This window comes from Thermobia domestica, chromosome 5 (genome assembly GCF_964235325.1).
Source record: "Thermobia domestica chromosome 5, izTheDome1.hap1.1, whole genome shotgun sequence".
Taxonomy (NCBI): Eukaryota; Metazoa; Arthropoda; class Insecta; order Zygentoma; family Lepismatidae; genus Thermobia; species Thermobia domestica.
In genome coordinates, this window is record NC_137458.1 from 218670094 (window position 1) to 218691337 (window position 21244).

At 36.0% G+C, this 21244-nt stretch overlaps 1 protein-coding gene across 1 annotated transcript in view; it reads right to left on the reverse strand.

The window, feature by feature from the left end:
* The window catches only part of LOC145684766 (serine protease 55-like), a 75371-nt gene that overhangs the window by 16550 nt on the left and 37577 nt on the right, over window positions 1-21244 (reverse strand). The window contains exons 2-5 of the mRNA XM_081757137.1: window positions 20174-20204; window positions 17118-17280; window positions 6126-6355; window positions 4985-5184 (exon numbers count right to left, since the gene is read on the reverse strand). Of these exons, the coding sequence (XP_081613263.1) occupies window positions 4985-5184; window positions 6126-6355; window positions 17118-17280; window positions 20174-20204 (624 nt within the window). The remainder of the gene's footprint in view (window positions 1-4984; window positions 5185-6125; window positions 6356-17117; window positions 17281-20173; window positions 20205-21244) is intronic.

The following is a 21244-nucleotide window of genomic DNA, read 5'->3' on the forward strand; positions in this document are numbered from 1 at the left end:
ACCTACTGATTAACGTGGAATCCGAACCACATGAACTCAAGCCGGAAATCGAACCCTGACATTTGGGATACTAACACCATCTCGTGTATAAGAAGCTCAATGATTTTAAGACGACCAGATATTATTGATGATAAATCTATAGCTTAGAAATTTCTTTTTGTTCTGACATTCGTATAAAAGCCAACCGAATAAAATTGTCTTGATTGTTTTCGTAGCCTTCATCTCACCATTATGCTGATATTAATATGAACCAATTCTATTAGGTAGATCGATGGCTCGGTTATCGATGGCTCAGTAGTAGAGTACGCACTCTGGTGCGTAAGGTCCCTTTTTCGATTCCAGCCCGCACCAAGTGAGCTTTGTGGTGGACAAACATTGTGGGCATGTGTTTTTCCGTTTCCCCCCAGGTACTTCATTCCACCATTGTCATCATGAATTTTTGTACAAAATTGGTACCCACTTCAACCTGGGTTTCTGTCATTAAACTTGGATTAAATTGTGTATTCTAAGAAGAGTGAAACCTGATTCAAAATTTACGTTAGCAGTCTCAGTTAGGGATAAAGACTCTTTATATAAACTTTTCATTAGAAATAATAGGAAACTTTCCAGCGTTTCCAAAAATTCTGCTTCTAAAAGAGTGGAAGGTGAAATTTACAGAATATTTTCTTCAACACACAAAAATTACATCTACATTGTTTTCTCATCATTATTTGAAAATAGCTGACCCATTTGAAATATGTTTTTAAACATAGTAAGAACTGGAATCATGGCTGCGTTCTACTTTCTCCTTTTCATTAAATTGAGCATCTCACGCGCAGATGGAGTTCAAAAATACGCTAAAAATCGAGTATCTTACAAACCCTCAAGTTAGGCAGATGAAGATCAATATAGGTATATATACTCTTAATAAAAATAAGTAGAAAGATGTTCCAGTGTTTTTATAGTGCAGTCGCTTGGGACAAAAATATTTCTATTCTGGATTCCAGCATGAAACTTGGCACATTTATGAATTATAACATGTTGAATGAAAATCCGCCGGGACACAAAACCAATGATCACCCCGTCGGACAGAATTCAAGATGGCGTCCAAAATGGCGGCACAAACTGAAAATACTCCAATTTTGCCGTTCTTGGGACCAGTTTATATGTTCATTGGCATGCCAAATTCAAATAACGCGCTTTTAAAAATATTAAGGTAATAGATTTACAAATATAAAGAATTATGGCATATTTACATCCATTTTAATGCAAAATTAAACATGCTATTTACTGTAATAACAACGAAAAAATCGTTTTTAAAATTTTGAATGACGTGTTCAGACCTTATAAGTAAATCCAAAGGTATTATTGCAGTTAGGTGTTAATTATGTGTTTTTAAGTAATCTCATGTTGTAATTTCATGTTGTTTAAGTAATCTCAGTAATCTCATGGACTAATGTATTAGTTGATGCTAGAGTGATATCAACTGGACGAGCTGAATCGCTTCTATCGTGCTCTCACGTCAAGCGCGCTCGCTATGCTCACCAAGTAACAGTGGCTGCACTATATATTTTGAAAACAGAAGCATACGAAGCATATAAATATATCAATGTCCCTGAAGGAATGTCATATTTAGATTTTAACAAATAGTGCAATCTACGCAATGAAGAATCTCCGCAATTTATTTTCTGGTCAATAACTATAGAACTTCGGATTCTATTGCTCTCTTTCTTACAAAGTGTGCGTGAAGGAAATTTTGTACAATTCAAATCTATTCTGGAAGATATATGTCCCTGGATGTTTGTTTTAAATAACACAAACTATGCCCGCTGGTTGCCAGTTTTAATCAAAACACTGAAAGAACTGGAGATGCGCCATCCGTTTATATATAAAAAATTCATGAAAGGCAAATTCGTAAATAAGAAGAGCAATCGAGCATTTTCAGCAATGGCGGATGACCATTTGCATGAGCAAAATAACAAACAAGTTAAAGGAATTGGTGGAGCAATACGACTTTTTGACAAACCTGCTTCACTTTTGAAATGGATGGTTGCAGGGCCAGATGTTGTAAAAATGATATCTGACATTGAAGAACAGTTTTCAGTTTTCGATGGTGAAGAAGATGCAAGTGATGAAAATGACGTACAGCATAAGGAAAGAAGCAAAGCTTTTGAAATGATATAAGGAACACGTTTTAGATGTTGTAGCTTCCTTTATAAACTATGATAACCCATTTGAAGAAGATATATTAACAACACCAGTTAGCAAAATGTGTGCAACAAAAGATGCAGAGAAGTCGGTCAGAGAAGCCAGGAATCTTGGAAGATGTCAAAATTTTGTAGAAGAGAGGTTGATTGAAGGGAAAACATCAATTCATACAGTAATTAAAAGGTGTAATTTAGTGTTATTTAACAACAGAATGACAAAGGGGAAATCTAAACTTCAAATGCAAACAACAGTCCTTAGAAAGGACGCAAATATATTATGCAAATTGTATGTGGCGAGTCAGATTAGGCAACCTGATGTTACAACATTTCTTTCTCTCACGAAACTCACTCATATCCTCCCTCTATTAGCGAGTTCGGCAAACTTCGCAAACCATCAAGAAAGTCTGACATTATTACCTGTTTATCTTCAGATGTTTGTGAGAATCATGACAGTGACTGTAGTATTTCATTTTGCTCGGCTTGTTATAGATGGTGCTGCCCTTATATATTCTCTTACTCCAGGTTCATCTAAAACATTTGGAGAATTTGCAACCAAAATACTTCGACCTGCCGTAGAATTTTATCTGCAGAAATTGATAGAGTTGATAGTATTTGACAGATGCTTGGCAAGAAGTCGTAAGGCTGACACTCGTTTGAAACGAGGTTCTGGAGAAAAATGTTAATCAAAAGAACACCATTCCCAAGGGAATTTAGGAAATTTTTGCAAGTTGATGAAAATAAAAAACAACTTTTCAACTTATTTGCTTCTGAAATTGAATCACTGGAAGTTGGTTGTAAGGTTGTTATTTGCACTGATGAAGATCTTATAATTTGCGTAGGATCCTACTATAACAACAACCAACTGTCTCCTTGTTCACATGAAGAGGCAGATACAACAATTCTTCTACATGTGAAAGATGCAGTTTTATGTAGCCACAAAAATGTTGTAATTTCAACAGTAGATTCAGATGTAATAATAATTGCTGCAACAGCCCTGAAAGAGTTGCAGGATCTCGATTTGCAGAACTTGTACTTTATTTACGGTGTTGGGAAAAACAGAAAACAGTTTTCACTGTGTGAAATGTTACAAAATGTATGTCCTGAAACTTGTGAAGCATTGCCGTTTTTTCATGCTTACACGGGTTGTGACACAGTATCTTCTTTTTATGGGGTTAGTAAAACTAAAGCTTGGAATGTGTGGAAGACACTGCCAGAACTAACGGACGTCTTTATTCGATTGTATACCTCATTCATTTTATCTGGTGATGATTTTGATATGATACAGTATCTTACAGTGCTTCTGTATGACACCATCAGCGCAACAAAAACAGTCAATGAATGCAGAAGGATACTTTTCACACAGAAGAATAGATCCCTTAAAAATATACCCCTACTAAAGATGCTTTAAGATATCACTTGAAAAGAACAATGTTTCAAGCCAGTGTTTGGGGACAGTGTCTACAGCGTCAGCGTGACATTGCTGATGTTACCGACTGGGGATGGAAAGTCTCAGATTTCCCACCATGGCTTACACCATTATGGACAGTTCTTCCAGAAGTATCAATGAAATGTTCGGAATTAACCTGCTGCTACTGCAAAACAATGTGTATGAGCAAATGCAAATGTCAAAGCTTGAACATGCAGTGTATCACCTTATGCTCTTGTGATGGACAATGTATACAGTGAGTGAGTTATTGATAGATGAGACTTAGACAAGCATTCCATCTCTAGTACAGAACGATTAAAATATACTACTCTTTAAAATTGTTCGCAATTTCTTTTAAAAAAAGAAAGGAAGAAAGGAATATTCATTAAGGTTACATTCTTATTTTAGCAAATTTCGAAATAAAAAAGAATAGATTTGAAACACACTTTTGTACATATAATTTTATTTTTAATATTCTACTTGATGATGATGATTATGGGTGTTCTGTCCGAGGGCAGGTAGTTGGCCCGAAGGTCCCTGTGCAAGGTGAACCCATGGTGGTCTTGCCATTGCTTTCCATGGGATGATGATGACGTTCTAAGGACGGCTCCTACAGTTTAACGAAGGATCCGAACCACTTGTGTCCCCACCGGGAATCGCACTCGGAACCCCTTGATTGCAAGGCGACGAGTGGAGCCACTCATCCACCAGAGACACTATATTCTATCTTAACAGGAAATAATTCAACGCAGTAATTTAGTAAATGCTCCCACATTATTTAATTGTACTTTCTATTTATCACCCTACTGCTAAAGAACTTAATTGCAATCATTATCCCCCTCCCCTCCATTTATAGAAGCTCCTATGACTTGTGTTTCGGTGGTTTTTTATTGTGTATTACCATCTAATAACTATGCCAAATTTTATTCTGGTATCCAGAAAAGTAATATTCTTATTGAAATTTGTACCAAGCGACTGCACTATTTAAAAGTTTTGCTACTAAAGGAGAGAATGGCGTAATTTATATACAGGTAATATTTTAGTTTCTTATTTAGTATTCATAAAGTGACAAAAGTGAGGAAAAGTTTTAACCGTTTTAAGTGAATTTTTGAACATAGTGGGTTTGACCTAGCTTTTTATAATTTCATTTCAATCCAAATAAGCATCTGAAAGGGAAGAAAAAGGGTTCATATATACTTTTTAAATATTTTCTAGTAACCTATTTTGTCCATGTAAAGAACGGGCATTTTCGCTAGCACAGTCTACATATTTAGAACCAAAACTATAAATTTCTGCATTTCTTACGTAAAAATTAGTTTGATATTTATATTCAAGTTTTATTCTACACGAAACCCATACTCTAAGATCTTACCTTACATGCATCTTTTCCTGGATCACTTGCACAGAAGCTGTCAACTCCAACAAGTTGTGGAGTATAACTTGATGATTTCAAGCATGCTTCCCTTGTTATAGTTGTAACGTTCGTTTTCAGAAGAATAAAAGACGGATCTTCTTCAAAACCTGTACGTCCCCACCCAGCGACAACTGCAACTTTTCCTGCTGGATTCGAACCTAGTATGGGAAAAAAGTCCATATCAAAATAACTAAATTTTTTATTGCATCTTTGCTCATTCGTATACCAGACTAATTGTCCATAATTATCTTTATACATAATTGTTCTCGTATTAGTTGGAAAGGCACGTGACTTAGTAGTTACATTATTGATTTGCCCCTGATATAAAAAGAAAAAGCATATTAGAGTAAGTTGCACACTTTGTTAATCAGAATAAAAGATATGTTTATTAAAATCTTTAAGTTTTATTTTATTATTCTTTCTCTTTAGTGTTTTTACTGAAAGAAGTTTTCCATAGAAAATAGAAGAGAAAGTAATACTTGTCTATCATTAAAGTAATCTTTGTAGTCTTGTTTGTATTGTATTCTACTAAATTTCATGTATTACAGGTAAACTGTACTTGAAGTTACAGGAAAGAAAATGTTTCATATAATACCTGAACGACAATCTTCCAAAGCAAGTAATTTGCATATTTCCAAGTTTTGACTTATTGTTCCGGCAGCTACATGCCACGTTATTTAAAGCTAAAAGGCATACAAAAGAACGTTCATCATCACACTCCTTAAAACGAACTGATATTTTTACGTATAGGAAAATGAATTTATCAAACAATATTGATTGAACTTAATTTCATGTCTTTTGTAGACAGTGAGGCTGCATAGGATTAGATACAGTTTAAAATGAGATCTCAGCTACGTTAGTGGGTTCTATGCTTTTCCATCGGGGCTCGAACAGAGACCTCGTTTACCATAGACACGCGTACTAGCCATTAGACCAGCAAGGGGGTTGTACTAAGAATTATTTAACTACATTTATTATAATATATGAACCATATGGCTATATACAGTATATCTCACGAACAATGCTAAGTGTTACAATGTTAAAACAGCTATCAGGAGAACGTCAATTAATCAAATAGAATTCTAGTTAAAAGACGTACCCAGAGGAGGAAGACAAACAGGAAGTGTAGTCTTTGTGACACGAATTCTTTCTTTAAGCAAGATGAGTGCAATATCTTGATAATCATGAATTTCTTCTCTTTTGAACATTTCATGAAGAATGAATCGTTCAGGAGTGTGGACCACTGTGTTCATTATATTACGTCCTTGGTACACCTGATTTCGTACATCGTGAGCTCCCAGAAGAACGTCAATCGTATTGATATCAATCCTGAAATTAAAATTTGAATATTTTCTAATCAACTAAGTACACTACAAGTTACTGATTTCATTTCTTGATCCTTGTGTTCATTTCAATATGTACTATTGTACATCTGCTCTTAAACTTGTGTACACTAGAGTTCGGTAAAATTAGGATCTCATGTGTAATTGAAGGTCCACTTATATATGAGAAGCATTCATTTAATTCGTAGTTACCCCGTGAAATGAATGGAAGTCGTGTGAAACGTGTAACGACGATTATATCGGTTTGTAGCGGGTTCTTTAGAGACTCGATAGATGACGGCCGGTGGGTATCGAATGAAAGGGGAAGCGAAGCTGAAGCTGCAAAGAGGGACAGTTGAGAGTCAGTGTCGTCCAAATGCACAGTAGTTTGTTCTCAGTCGAAAAACAAACCAGCTAATTCGCGAAAACGGAGGGCAGTAAAGTGGAGCAGCGTGCCGTCATACGGTTTCTTACCGCCGAAGGTGTCGGCGCACGGGCAATGCACAAATGAATGGTGGGTGTTTACGGACAGTACGCATTGTCACTGCCAGCAGTCATCAAATGGTGCAAGCAGAGGGTCGAAAGATGTTTAAAGACGACATTCGTTCGGGGCAACCCGTAGTGGCGACGCCACAGACTACTATCGAGTGGACGAGATCATCCGTGAGAACCAGAGAACTACGATGAAGGAGGTGGAGACGAAGGTGGGCATGAGCGTTGGATTGGCCCACTCCATAATCACCTGCACACTTCATTTTCGCAAGGTTTGTGCCCAGTGGGTACCCCACAGCCTTACTGACGCTCAAAAAAGGACAGAATAGAGGCTTGCCAGTTGCATCTGGACAGATTCGAAGCTGAGGGTGAGACATTCCTAGAGAAAATCGTCACAGGGGAAGAGACGTGGTGCTATCACTACGACCCGGAAAGCAAACGCCAAAGTTCACAGTGGCGTCACCCCACTTATCCTCCTCCAAAGAAGTCCAAATCTATTCGAACCTCAGTAGGAAAGGTCATGGCGTCCATGTTCTTCGACACTCGAGGACTATTGCACACGGAATTTTTGGAGCACGGACAGACAATGAACGCACCCAGTAGAGAGAGACGTTGTACAATCTACGCAAGTCCATCAAGTCCAAACGCCCAAGAAAACCGTCGGCGGGTGTGATTTTGCTTCATGACAATACGCGAACGCATAGGCCAACGTGACACAGGTTACTTTGACGAAATTTAAGTGGGAGGTCCTCCGTCACCCGCCCTACAGCCCCGACCTCTCCCCTTGCGATTTTAACCTGTTTGGGGAACTGAAAAAAGGTGTAAGTGGACACCGTTTTCATTCGAACGATGAGGTCATACAGGAGGCGACATCGTAGCTTCACCGGCAGTCCAAGGCCTTCTACTAGCAAGGCATCCAGCGGCTCGTGTTACAATGGACAAAGTGCGTCGCCGCCAGAGGTGATTATTTTAAGGTAGGTGAACAATTTCCCATACTTGTACAGGGTGATTACGAAAAATGAAATGAAATCCTTGAGTTGTTCGTCCCACAGTTATGCCGGTAATATCACAGGAGACGGTGATAGTGAGAAATGAATGAAATGAAGAAAGTGGGAGGTAACGGGAGAACCCCGAGAAACCCAGGCACTCCGTGTTTGTCCACCACAGAGTTCACTTGGCGGAGCCTGGGATCGAATCCGGGACCACAAGCACCAGGTGTGACTGCTCTACTACTGAGCCACCGCGGCTCCCAGGGTGATTACGAAGTAAATGACTGCTTCTCATACTATATATATATATATAGCCATTGATAGGAAAATATATTTTAACTGCAAACAAACAAACGAAAAACCCTGTGTCAACTAGATGTTTAGGACTCAGTCTTCGAGAAAAAAAGTTTATTTCGATTTATATATTAATTAAATTAATTTTTCATGTATTATTAACTATAATTTTCCTCGCCTATTTTTGAAGCTTACTTTCTAAGAGATATTAGAATAAACACAACTCAGGTATTCCTTGCGTTTCATTTTTAAATTTTACTATTATACAGAGAGGTCCGAAAGTATGTATACAGCACCGTACTGATCTGCATACATCGTTTTATATATTTTCTTATTGTTATCCATACAGATATTGACTTAATTTCTCTTATTGTTTGTTCTTAACTCCTTTTCACTTACATCTTATTCTCGTAAGAGACCGAAGGAAATAAAATTCATATTTTAATAAATTAAAATGTCATTCTTGATCAATACTGGGCAGTATACCTACTTTTGGGCTACCCTGTATTTTATAATTTTTCGATGAGCATTAAGAGCTTTTTCTATATATATACCTAAGGGAGTAAAGTAATAAGAAATAAACGAAATAACCATTTTGAAACTGTTTCTTAAGTAACGAAAGAAAAAAATATCAAAATATTTTTTGTTCTCATATACAGTACACAATAATATGATCTGTGTTGATTTTTACTTAAGATGTGAGTTAGAGTAGGAAATTCGGTCATAAGTACATAATTAAAAATTTAGTTCAAGAGACGGTAGTTGGATGAAATCTTCCATAGTGGCAATTTCTGATTTAACCAAAGTATGAATCAAACATTGAAGTTCTGGGAATAAATATGCTAAGTCATCCGAGTTATGTTCCCTTTTATTCTTGTAAATTGGAAATCTTGAAGAGCTGTAAGATATGGTAATTTTCATTTTTCACAAATTTTTCAAATATGAATGACAGTAAGAAGAGTGAAAACTCTTACTATTCTTTGACAATAAGAGCGACGGTAATTCAATTAATGAAAATGATTGAAATAAGTACATTCAAATTGTTCAGGAATTTTCAAGTAGCAAAATCTATTTGAAGTTACAGAACTTACGACAATTGAGTCAGTTTTAACGATGTTTACTATTAAGGAATCACATAAACCATTATATAGATCTACGTCATACTTATGGAGTGTGTCCTTGTTTCAAATCAATATATACTTCAGAGGATCATGACATTTATGAACATATTGAATTGAAGAAGTAAATCAACTAATATTTTAGTACAGTGCAATTAGGTCTGAATCTGGACATTCAAAAAAACAAGCCGAAGCCTTTTCTAAAATGATCATGATACTCTATTCAGTAACTCAAAGAAAGTTAAAAAAAACCCGCGTCCGTTTTGGTCACTATGGCCGCCATCTTGGATGGCCAATTTCCAATGTCAAAAGATTTCTAGGAGATCTAGCATTCACTTTAATTGATTATTATAATACAGGTTGTAAACATAGCAGAGACATAAACTATACTTCATTGAAAATATATTTAACTAGTTGTTCTTATTGTATGAAAATTGAGGAAATTTTCACTTTCCCTAGAGGTAAAAGAGGGAAATTACACAAACTCTTTCAAAACAGAAGTGAAAGATTTTGTTTTCTGATCCTGATTAACAATAATGTAGGGAGAAGAATCATAAAATATGTGCCAATTGTTGGCTAAACCATTTTTAGTAAAACGTTAAAAATACACAACATAATTGCCTTCTAAAGCTGGGATTTTAAACTTAGATTCACGTTAAATTTCCCTCTTGTCCAAATATTGTAAAATGTCTCCTGTGCATCCACAAATTTCGGCTGAAGTTATCAATGCATAGGCATTTAAAAAAGCTGCAACATCCGATTTACAAAACCCGATGTTGGCTGTTTTGGGGAAGGGAAAAGGGAAAAACCCCAAAATTTGAGGGATTTTTATTTGTTTATTCTTATTAAGCCAGATTAATCGGTAGAATTTGACGTGTACAAAATTGTTGAAAAAATCATGTTTAGTAACGTATAAAAATTCGTAATGTTTGAGCTATTAAAAGGCATAAAAAGTAATTCTTTATTATGTAAAGGTTTCAAACTTAGATAATTTTGTTTTGAAAGTAACTTACGTTTACTTGAATCTGTTCCAGACGAGGATATTTGGCATCTTGGAATGTTCTTCGATATCCTTTTCGGGAACTAGCAAATCTCCATCCATTTCCACTTCATCTTCTATGTTTCAGTTAGTACGTCCATGCCATACGAAGTACACAGGACTGGACTTAGGGGGGTGCAAAGGTGCACGTGCGCCCTCCCCTTCGTTGTAAATATACACTACCTAAAGTGAAAAGCTAGTAGTGAGTTTTGCAAAATCAATAATTTCTGTCAATTTTCTGAAGGTTGAAGGAAGAGGATTCATCGAGAGCAGACACTGAGCATTTCCAGGGAAATTCCTAATTCACACTACAGATGCCTAAAGGCATTTAAAAAACTCATATTTAATTCAAATGTACTGGCTGTTATTTGGTGCACCCCCCTCAGAAAATCATGGATCCGATCCTGGAAGTACATATACACGATTTTAACATACCTCTCCAGCACTCAGAACTTCAATCACAGTCGTCGGTGCAAGGAACATAAGGTAAGATATAGTAAGTCTTCAGAAGCAGCGGACTTCGAAGCTGGTATGGGGCATAGATAACTATTGACTATCTTCAAACCCTAGCGTAAAGTGTACATGTTAACCCCAGCCATTGCTGTACTTGATAAAAGACTCGAAGTGAATGATCACGAGTGGCTCCTCTTGTAGGATGAAGTACAACTAAACTGCAAATGTATAGACTGTTAGGCAATCGTTTTCTTATATAGTTGGTGGCATAAAATGTCCAAATTCCCGATATCTTTTGACTCATACAGCAACAGAAAGAAAGATTCACCAGCTTAAGCTACAGCTTCAGCTGGCACTCGAGAATTACTGAAAATACTTAGTTTCTCTCTAGGTTTCTTATTATTCCAACTTTTTGTAAGCAGAGATTTTCTCTTTTCGATAAAATGATGAAACTGAATTGCGTCCTGTGAAGCCATGTACAATTAGGAGAAAGTCCTTCACATCACCTATATCATCTTCAATAGTTCCAATATGGTGAATCTTGTCTGGACAAATCTTCACTGGACTGGCATAATGATTTTTAGAGATGTGTGTGGTGGAGCAAGGGCAACTATAAGAACTAATAAATCTTTGTATTCACCAATCAAAATAACTGTGAGGCCTTACTTGGCCTCTGTAATAGCCGTGGTTGCAATCAGCATATCAAAATCTAACTTGGCCTGGAGTACCTTGTATCCTGATTTGTGGAGATGCTTACTCCAAAGATGGCTGAATCTAATTTTGTTGCTGAGATATAGGAGAAATTCAGTCTGCCCTTCAATAACAGTAATATTATCTTCTAATTCTATGTCTATGTGGCAAGTGTTTCCTGCACGTCGCAGATGCTCCTCATCTTTTGTCCTTATACCTTCGTTATTTCCATCAAAACGACGAGAGTTTTTCCGTAATGTGTAACAACGCATGCAGTATATTGCTGACATATTTCTTTGAACGTGGCTGGACATGCGTTACAACACGATACAAGAGATACCCACCATCAACTATGTAGGATACACCCTATTTTGCAGCACCACTTGTTTTCTGGGTCGAAGTTCAGGACAAAACGGATATTGTCGATGATTTTGTACCTTTTCTCATTAGACCTCCTTCATAAAATAAGGAGAGAGGATACGCAGATAGTTCATATTTGAAGACCTCAGACAACTGTTCTTCAGACTAACTGTACATACCATAGAGTGCAGAAGCTTGTTTGGGTTTACACACATTACTTCATTACGACGGTTACTGATCTTGTTAAGGTGCCCAAAGACTTCACACTTGACTTGCGTTTCAAATGAATTTCACTGAATTACTCAATCTTTTTCATCACAGCAAGTTCTAATGCTTTATTACAATTTACATTTTCATCTGCTAGTAAATCAGTAGATATTGATGTAAGTTGGGATGATCTCTCGAATGGTTTATGTTCTCGGAGCCGGTTGATGAAACAGAGACGTCTTCAGCGTCACGAGTTTGACGAGACTCTCGCAAGTCAACATGTTGTTTGCAGGAGGCGGGAGAACATCCACAGCTTCCACTATTCTTGAATATTCAGGCATGGAATGAACCCCTGTAGTAATAGTTGAAGCAAAATGCCTCGTCCCCACGTGAGGCTACCACTACTTTTCATAGCTCTCATCAAAGTCTGTTCAGTTGTCAGGTCCCTCCAAATTCCGCACCAAAACTTTTCACTTTGTCTATGAAGTAGCTTTGTTTTACCAACTTCGGGATTTCTTGTTTTAGTAGAATATACTCTAGTTTTACAGGATCATTAGCTGAATTGATGATAACGATGATGTAGTGTTCTGCTTGAATGCAGGTCTTTGACCCGAAGGTTCCTAGGGCAAAGTAAACCCATGATGGTTTGCCATTGCCTTCCATAATATGATAATGACTACATGCATGAATAAGTATGCGCTATTTCAAAATTTAATCAATACCACTAGAAAAAGACAATCTGGGAATTGGATTGATTTTCTGACTCAGAAGAATTAACCAATGCTTGCGAATACATATTAATTTCTTCGACTATTCCTACATACAAGGACTATATACGTAGATATTAAAATTTCCATGAAATTATCGCAAATTTCCTGTTCTTCATTTCTCCAAACAAGCTAATATTTAAGTTTGTAGAGGTTATTGAAGTTTCTGTAAATACCTATCCACTGATAACTTCACTCAAAACTTCTGGATGCAGAGGTGAAAATCTTACAATATGAATCAAGAGCATAATGTTCATTTTATTCCGCCCTCACTCACCCTCACCCTCAAAGTGGCAGTTGGCCTTCACCCTCGTGCAGGAAACTTGTCCTCGCCCTCGTTCACCCTCGTCTTCGCGATGGGAATTGTCCATCGTCCTCGCTCGCCCTCACCCTCGTGCTGGAAACTTGTCCTCGCTCTCGCGCACCCTCGCCCTCGCGAAGGGAGTTATCTATCACTTTCGCACACCCCCACCCTCGCAGTGAAACTTGGCCCTCGCCCTCGTTCATCCTTGCCAACGCAAGAATGGTTGTTCATCGCCCTCGTTCGCCTTTGTTCTTGTACTGAAACTTCTTCTCGCCCTCGCGCACCATCAGCTTCACAGTGACACTTGGCCCTCGCCCTCGCGAAGGGAGTTGTCTATCGCCCTCGCTCGTCCTCGCCCTTATATCAGTAAGGGCGAGGAAGCCACCGCGAGGATCTAATCGTCAATTTTCCAGCGTATTTGCTGAATTATTTCCTTAACATACGTCCTAAACAAAGAAAACTAAGCAAACCATCGTATAACTTACTCCGCATCACCTAAAATGGAATAAATCATTGACTACTCCACGCTTAATATTACCATGAATATGTTCAGATAAAATTTGAATAGAGTTTCGTTTATATCTTTCCGTTCAAATTATTGTTGATCATGAGACGAGACGAGATGAGAAAAAAGATTTATCATCTCATCTCGCAGATTTTATAGAAGTCTCATCTCGTCTCAATTCTCAACACACAATATGTATATATATATATATATATATATATATATATATATATATATATATATATACCCTATGTGTGTGTGTGTTTGAGCATATAAAACTTGGTATTGGATGGGAGAAAAGAAGAAAACATACAAAGGAATCGCTCTGAGGCTAAACAGTCCGGGTGTTCATGGACATATCATATCATTTAATATCTATTTTTACAACAGAAGTTGGAAACGCAAAGAAATAAACTACTGCTCAATAAACTTCAGAACATATTGCTTGTTTTCAGAAACTTAATAAACTATTAATTTAAAAATTAAGCGCGAGCCCGGGAGCAAGCGAACGCAAGCCTCAATTAAATAAATGAGCGCGAGCCAAACTGACCCCGAGCGCGAGCCCAGTTGAAAGAAATGAGCAAGAGCCCGAGTGAGCACGATCCCAGTTGAAAGAAGTGAACACGAGCCCAGTGCAAAATGGCCATCTATGAACAAAAGTCAGTCCATGAAGTCTTTTTCCATCTGATCTACTGCATTTTGTTGGTTCTCTCACTGATTGTGTTTGTTCAGATATCAGCGCTCTTAAGATTATGTCATTTACGCTGAATGACGTAAGTATCTGTCTGTCTACCAGTACTCCTTAAACATGACAGTGTAGACACTGTCCGCCTTATGCAGAGTCGTTTTGAAGAATGATTAGCGTCATGCTAAAGGCCTGACTACTGCATGAAACATATGTTAGTCGAACTCTTTAGCATGATACTAATCATGCGTCAGAATGACTCTGCATAAGGCCCTGTTTATCTAAAAAGTCCCTGGGCAACAGGCAGGGCAACAATGAGGCACACTCGCTTCTAAACGTAGCGCTATTTCTATCCGGACGTTTTCATGAAAAAATATGCAAATATTATATTCATTTGCATTATTATTTTTAATAATTATGTAGAAGTACACAAGAGAAATTAAGGAGTGTGATGCAATAAGGGCATAAGCGAGTTTACGCCCTTTTCTCATCAAGCGCATTTGTGGCTTATGCCATACTTGTTTAGTCTCTTCGTAATATTTCAATTCAATATCGGAATAAAATGCTGCATATTACATTGTTTTACGTAAAAAAAAACTATTTAAATTTTCAACATCGTTTTCTTCCACTGTATGTTTCAGACCTACGCCCTTATTGCATCAAACTCCTCGATTGTCTACCGCAATCAAATGAAAGGAAGAATATGACCAATCGATAATCTTGCTATGACATCAACTTTTCATCTATGGGACATGGCAGACGTTATTTTAAATATTATATTCCTCCAAAAATAGTCAAACAGTAAATTCAAAATGGTTGTTAAGGAAATTTGTCCTTCTCCCTCGGGTGCCCTTGTTCTCGCGACTTCCCGTGCCCTCACCATCGCAGTGGAAGTTGACCCTCGCCCTCGCCTTTGCAGTGACATTTGGCTCTTGCCCTTGTTCAATCTCGCCCTCACGAAGCGAGTTGTCCATCGCCCTCGCCCTTGTGCAGGAATTTCTCCTTGCTCTCGCGCACTCTCGCCCTCGCTGTCAAAGATTGTCCTCGCCCTCGCGCAACCAAGCCCTCGCGTCATTGAGGGCAAGGGAATTTTGAGGGAGAGGATGCCCTCGAGAGAGTGAACATCTCTGATCAAGAGGGAATTTAGCCCATTATATAAATCTTCCAAATTCCAGCTTTTAGAAAACATTATATTAAGTATTTTTAATGTTTTACTAAGGAAGGCGTAGCCAATAATTTTGTACCTACAATGTTGTAATAAAAATACAGAAACTCAATTTTTCACTTTTGTTCTGAGAAATTTTGTAGAATTTCCCTTCTTTTCCCTTTCGGGAAAACGTTAATTTCTTCAACTTTCACACAATAAGAACTACAAACTAACTATCTTTTTAACGAGGTATGGTTTATGTCTTTACTGTGTTCACAACCTGCATTAAAGTCAGTTAAAGTGTATGCTATGGTTTTCACGAATATTTTGGCATAGGAAATAGGCTACCCAATATGCCGGCCATATTGACGAAACCCGACGTGGGATTTTTGGGACTTTCTCTGAGTACTGAATAGAATATCATGACCATTTTAGAAAAGCTTATGGATTTTTTGGTTTCTTCTCCCTACAATGTTGTAATAAAAATCTCAAAACGCAATTTTTCACTTCTGTAGATCTTCCCTTTCTTTCCTTTTGAGAAAATGTAAATTTCTAAACTTTTTATACAGTAACAACAACTAATTAAATATCTTTTCAATGAGGTATGGTTCATATCTCTACTGTGTTTACAATCTGTATTATAGTCAGTTAAAATGAATGCTACGTCTCCTCGAAAACTTTGGGATTGGAAATCGGCTATCCAATTTGTCGGCCATTGTGACCAAACCCGACACGGGAGATTTTGGGACTTTCTCTGAGATACTGTATAGAGTATTATATCATTTTAGAAAAGGTTTCGGCTTGTTTTTTTGAATGTGCGGGTTTTGCCCTTTTTTGGTCTAATTGCACTGAACTATTTAAATATTTAATGAGTTTAAAGAATTACAACAGAGTGCAGAAAACATTGAAGAAACTATGTATAGTCGTATGTATGTATATATATACTCATAACAAAATATGTATGTATTCAACTAAAAGTTTTTAAAAAGTTATAATAATAAAATAAAATCATTGATATTTACACAATGAGTAATGGAAAATATTAATAATCTTTAAAGTTATTCAAATACACATCTTTCTATAGAATAAAAATTATCTATCGAGTACTAAGTAGAAAATTGTAAAATCTTATACCTGGGTATGATGATAAGATCTATTATTTAAAATTCCATAATATTTAACAAATTATATCGTAATTTGAAAATAATTTATACAAAATTTACAACGAGATTGTTTTTTGTTACTTAGAAGTATTGACATTATACAAGCACACTATTCTAGTGTTCACATGTTTCAAAAAAGTCCCTTAGCAGGATTTAAAACATCTCCAGGTTATAAGTATGGAAATATGTTTGGTTTCAAATTTAGGGAAGATGTTCCATGTACTGTAAACATTAATGCTTTTATTTAAACAATATACACAAAACATAAAATAACAAACGTAAATTAAGGATTTACGTACATTTCCTTTTAATTAGAAGTACTTACAAGTATAACAAACCATGGTTTTTCAATATCCATTTAAGGTTAATCCAATAACAAGTCTGCATATTTTTTGTTGTGCACTATTTTTAATATTGACCACAGATGAAGAAAATAGAGTTTCATCTATAGAAATAACACATGGATGGATAAAAAGTAAACCATATTGGAAATGTTTAATGATTATCGTAAATATAATGAAATGTTTTCTTTGCAGCTAAAATGAACTGAACTTACTCAAAAACACAATGTCCTGCTGTGAGAATATATCTGTCGTTGATGATACTTCCACTGCAGTGGATTTCTTTTTCTTTTCGGATGAGAGCGAGCCACGGAAACTCATTAATTTCTGCTGGCTTTCCTCCAACTATCCTACGTTTCTCATTAATGATTCCACATTCTATACAAAACCAAATATTGTAATCTGTTACAATTATGATACAAGTGACATATCTTGTTATTCGAATTGCTAGAGACTATATGTTTGGTATTTTCAGTCAATCTATTTTTTTACACATATTACTATACATATTGTACATAAAAACTTCACGAAAAAGCATCACATACATATGAATGAAAGAAACCTGTCTTAGAAATGTTTCAGGAATACTTCAACTTAAGTAAGTTTCTCTGTAGTGATAAGGATTGTAATTAATTTCATATTGTAAGTATTTTTACTGGAAGTATCGTCTTTGAACAAAATGAGTTTAATGAAAATGAATTAGAGAAAGGTCATAATGACATGTCGTAATTAATCTTCTGTACATTTCTCAAATAAAATAGCTAAATATCACAAATATTTTGTCATAAATTGTTCTTAGTTTCTTTGTTGACGTACGAGACGTGTTCAAAAAGTATTGAATCTTTGGTTGGCAAAAATACATTTATTGACTTTGAAATCCGAAACACTAACTTCCTTGAAAGTAGTCAGCTTGGTAATGCACACTCGCTCCCGCCAGCACCATTGTTGGAAACACATTATGGGGCGTTTACACTTGGTCGATTTAGTCGCATGACGAAATCGATTTAGTCGCACGACTAAATCGACTCGCTGCATTTGCCACTAAATCGAAGCAACTAGGCCGAATCAGATCGATGGATGTGTTCAATTATTTCAACCACAGAAAATAGAAGGTCTTTTAATTCAGTTGCCAGTCGATTAGTCGCTTTCGATCAACAAGTGATTAAGTTGAAGTCCCGTTTACACGGTCGATTAAGTTGAAAGTGACGTCAATTCAACTGAATCGAACGCAAATCGACTAAGTGTAAACGCCCCATTAGGACGCAGTTAGTGGAATGGTCAGCAACCCTGCCGTCGCCTTCCGCATGATGTCTTCTCTTGACTCAAATCGGGTCTCTTTTAGTGACATTTTCAGCTTGGGAAATAACCAAAATTCCCATGGAGCGATGTCAGGGAACTTTACGATACACAGGAATGTTGTGTTTGGATCAATCAAGATTGAATCAAATTTCGCATATTCTCCTCATACCCAAATTTTCGTTCAAAATTGAATGTACGATCCGACGATTTCTGCTTGGGTATCGCCTAGCTTTTGTCAAAATTTAACGCAATATCACTGCTCAAGTTTTTCTGTCATTTTACCCAAAAAAAAAAAAAAAAATCCGACGAACGCTTACTACACGTCTTCAATTGTTGGTAGACTGCCAACAATTGACACTTTCTGCGGACGGGAAAAAATTCACGACTGCGTATGAATGTTCTCTCTACGTCTATACTGAAGAAAGTCTCCCGCAATCCATTGGTTTACGCGTGAAGAAATAAGGTTCGATACTTTTTGAACATACCTCGTATATGAGACATGGACCTATAGCTTAAAGTGGAATCCAGCGAACTACTGTAATGCGTTCAATGCTCTCCCACTAGGAATCAAACCCAGGACCACGTTCACCAAAAGTTTGTTTTCAGTTTGAGTACATAGAGGAAAACTATTTTGAAAAGGAGTAATGTATTCAGACACATTTTTATATAAGTCAGTGACAACCAACTTCTTTAAACTAAGGGGCCGCATCATAGAGGCCGCAACTTCATAGATCAAGGGCCGCAACTTCGTATGATACTTTTCTTTACGTTTATACGATACACTCGCTACACCCTAGCACAGAAATAAACTATTCTGTTATCGGATGTTGGGTGACATATCAATGTTCGAAGGGGATGGATGAAAAAGAGACAGAATTTTCTTGGTTTCCTTTATAGTATATATAAGATTAGGATGTGTATAGTTTAAAGATAATGCCAAGAAATGTTGGGACAAACATAATTTAGGGACTTCAATGTATATCTTCAATTAAATAATTTGGTAATAATCACTTATATCATCTAAAAGGACTTAGGGGAATGCACTGTCTGCATCACAGTTCAAAACCTATTTGAGGTAATGAAGAGGAAGAATTCTGATCGTCCTGTTTAAATGTAGGAGACATAAAAGGTATTATCTGGTCAGTAAAGGGAACAGACAGACAAAAAAATGAGAAACTGGGGAAATTGGACAGAAAGCGAAGGACAATGAATTTGACTGAAAAGAAACAGATAGGTAAAGGTTATGAATAGATCATAAAGCCAAAAATCATCTTCATAGGCATCAACTCTAAGAGTTTAAAATTTCCAGACGAACTTATATCCATGAGATTTTTAATTTAAGGAGATGAATTGCCAATATCTCCACCTAAAGCGTGAACAGTTAGAATGACTGATCTTCAATATGAGTTCTTCTTTCTGTACTAATTTAGATTTTGCTCAAGTGATGGACAAGAGCTGTATTAGTTCTTAGTTGTTCTTACTGACTGCATCCCTAATATTATATTTAGTATGTTCGATCAAAGGATGAAAGTATGAATTCATATAATGATTTATGATTAAAATTTCTTAACTTTATTTATTTTGTTGATGTTACATATTTACAAACTAATTGGACTATAAACGGGTGCATATAAGAGAATTTAATTCAATCGAAATCCTCTGTAGACTTATTAGTATAAAAGTTAATAATATGTTTGTGAACTTTGACGTACAACGTCATGGAAACGTGATAAATATCTTATTAAAAAGCCACTGCTATAACATTCATATTTAATGTTAATTGTTATGAGAAAATAATAGAATGGATAACTATTCAATATAGATTCACTAAATACGCATACCTGAATATGAATATAAATATATAAATATCAATAATTAATATGTCATACAAAACTTATTTTATTATGGTATGTTAACAATTACTCATAATTTAGTGTTCTCGACGTATGATTAAAAAAAAACTGCTACTTACCACAATCTAACATAGGAGGAAGTGAGAACACCTACAAAATAAGAACATTTATGTTAAGTACTTGTTTCAAATTCATATAAAACTCGTGAAATGTTTCTTTGAAGATTAATTGTATTTAAGATGCTTGCACTTTATACAAATTCAGTGAAAAGTAATTTTGTCATTATGATTGAAGTTTTCTTTTCTTCTCGACATAAGGTAATGCAAAATGTATTAATAGTAATGTACTGCACATATATTTTAAAATATTTTAATGTTAATAACAATTTGAAACGAATGAAAGCTTTTTTTGTTTCGTACGAGTCACCACAATTCCATATACATTTAGTAGAAATTTCTCCAGACAATAAATTTGATCTCCGTTACTTAAAAATAGTTTCAATTGATTTATAATTTTTCGGTAGCTGTAAAGCAACTGTTGAATTTAGTCTTCAGTAAGAAATGTTATTTTTTTACTATCGGAATATTTAAACAGCATCCACATAATGTTATGAATTTTTCGTAGCATATATATAAAATTATATGGAGATACGAACTGTTAAGGATCTAAATTATTGTGTAATAATAATACAATAGTTTTAATTTCCAATAACACACAAAATTGTATTTTTTTAACCGTTAAATCTTGGATGTGTTTTTAAGTTGGATTTCAAGCACTTATTAATTTCCGTTATCTCGTTGTACAGTCAGCGACAGTAGAAACTGGAGGTTGGATACATAAGAAATGATAGCTTTTTCCAGTAGCAGAATAGTTTCACTCGATGTCTGATAGTTGGACAACCAACATGACAGCAAATACGTGCCCGGAAACATAACATGCCAGGATATTCCTCCATTTGGAGGAAAAAGTATTACTATCTGAGAGCATCACTTAGAGAAACAACCACGAGATAAATCTGCAGAAAATCCATTCACTTTAAGATCAAAGAGATAGGAATTAATGCAAAGGAAACGAAAAGAATAATACGCATCATGCAGAGACCGAAAAAGTATGGAAAGCTAAACAAAATGAGAAAAGAAGGAAAGAGGGAAAGGAAAGAGCAAAAGACATGGGAATAAATTAAATTTTAA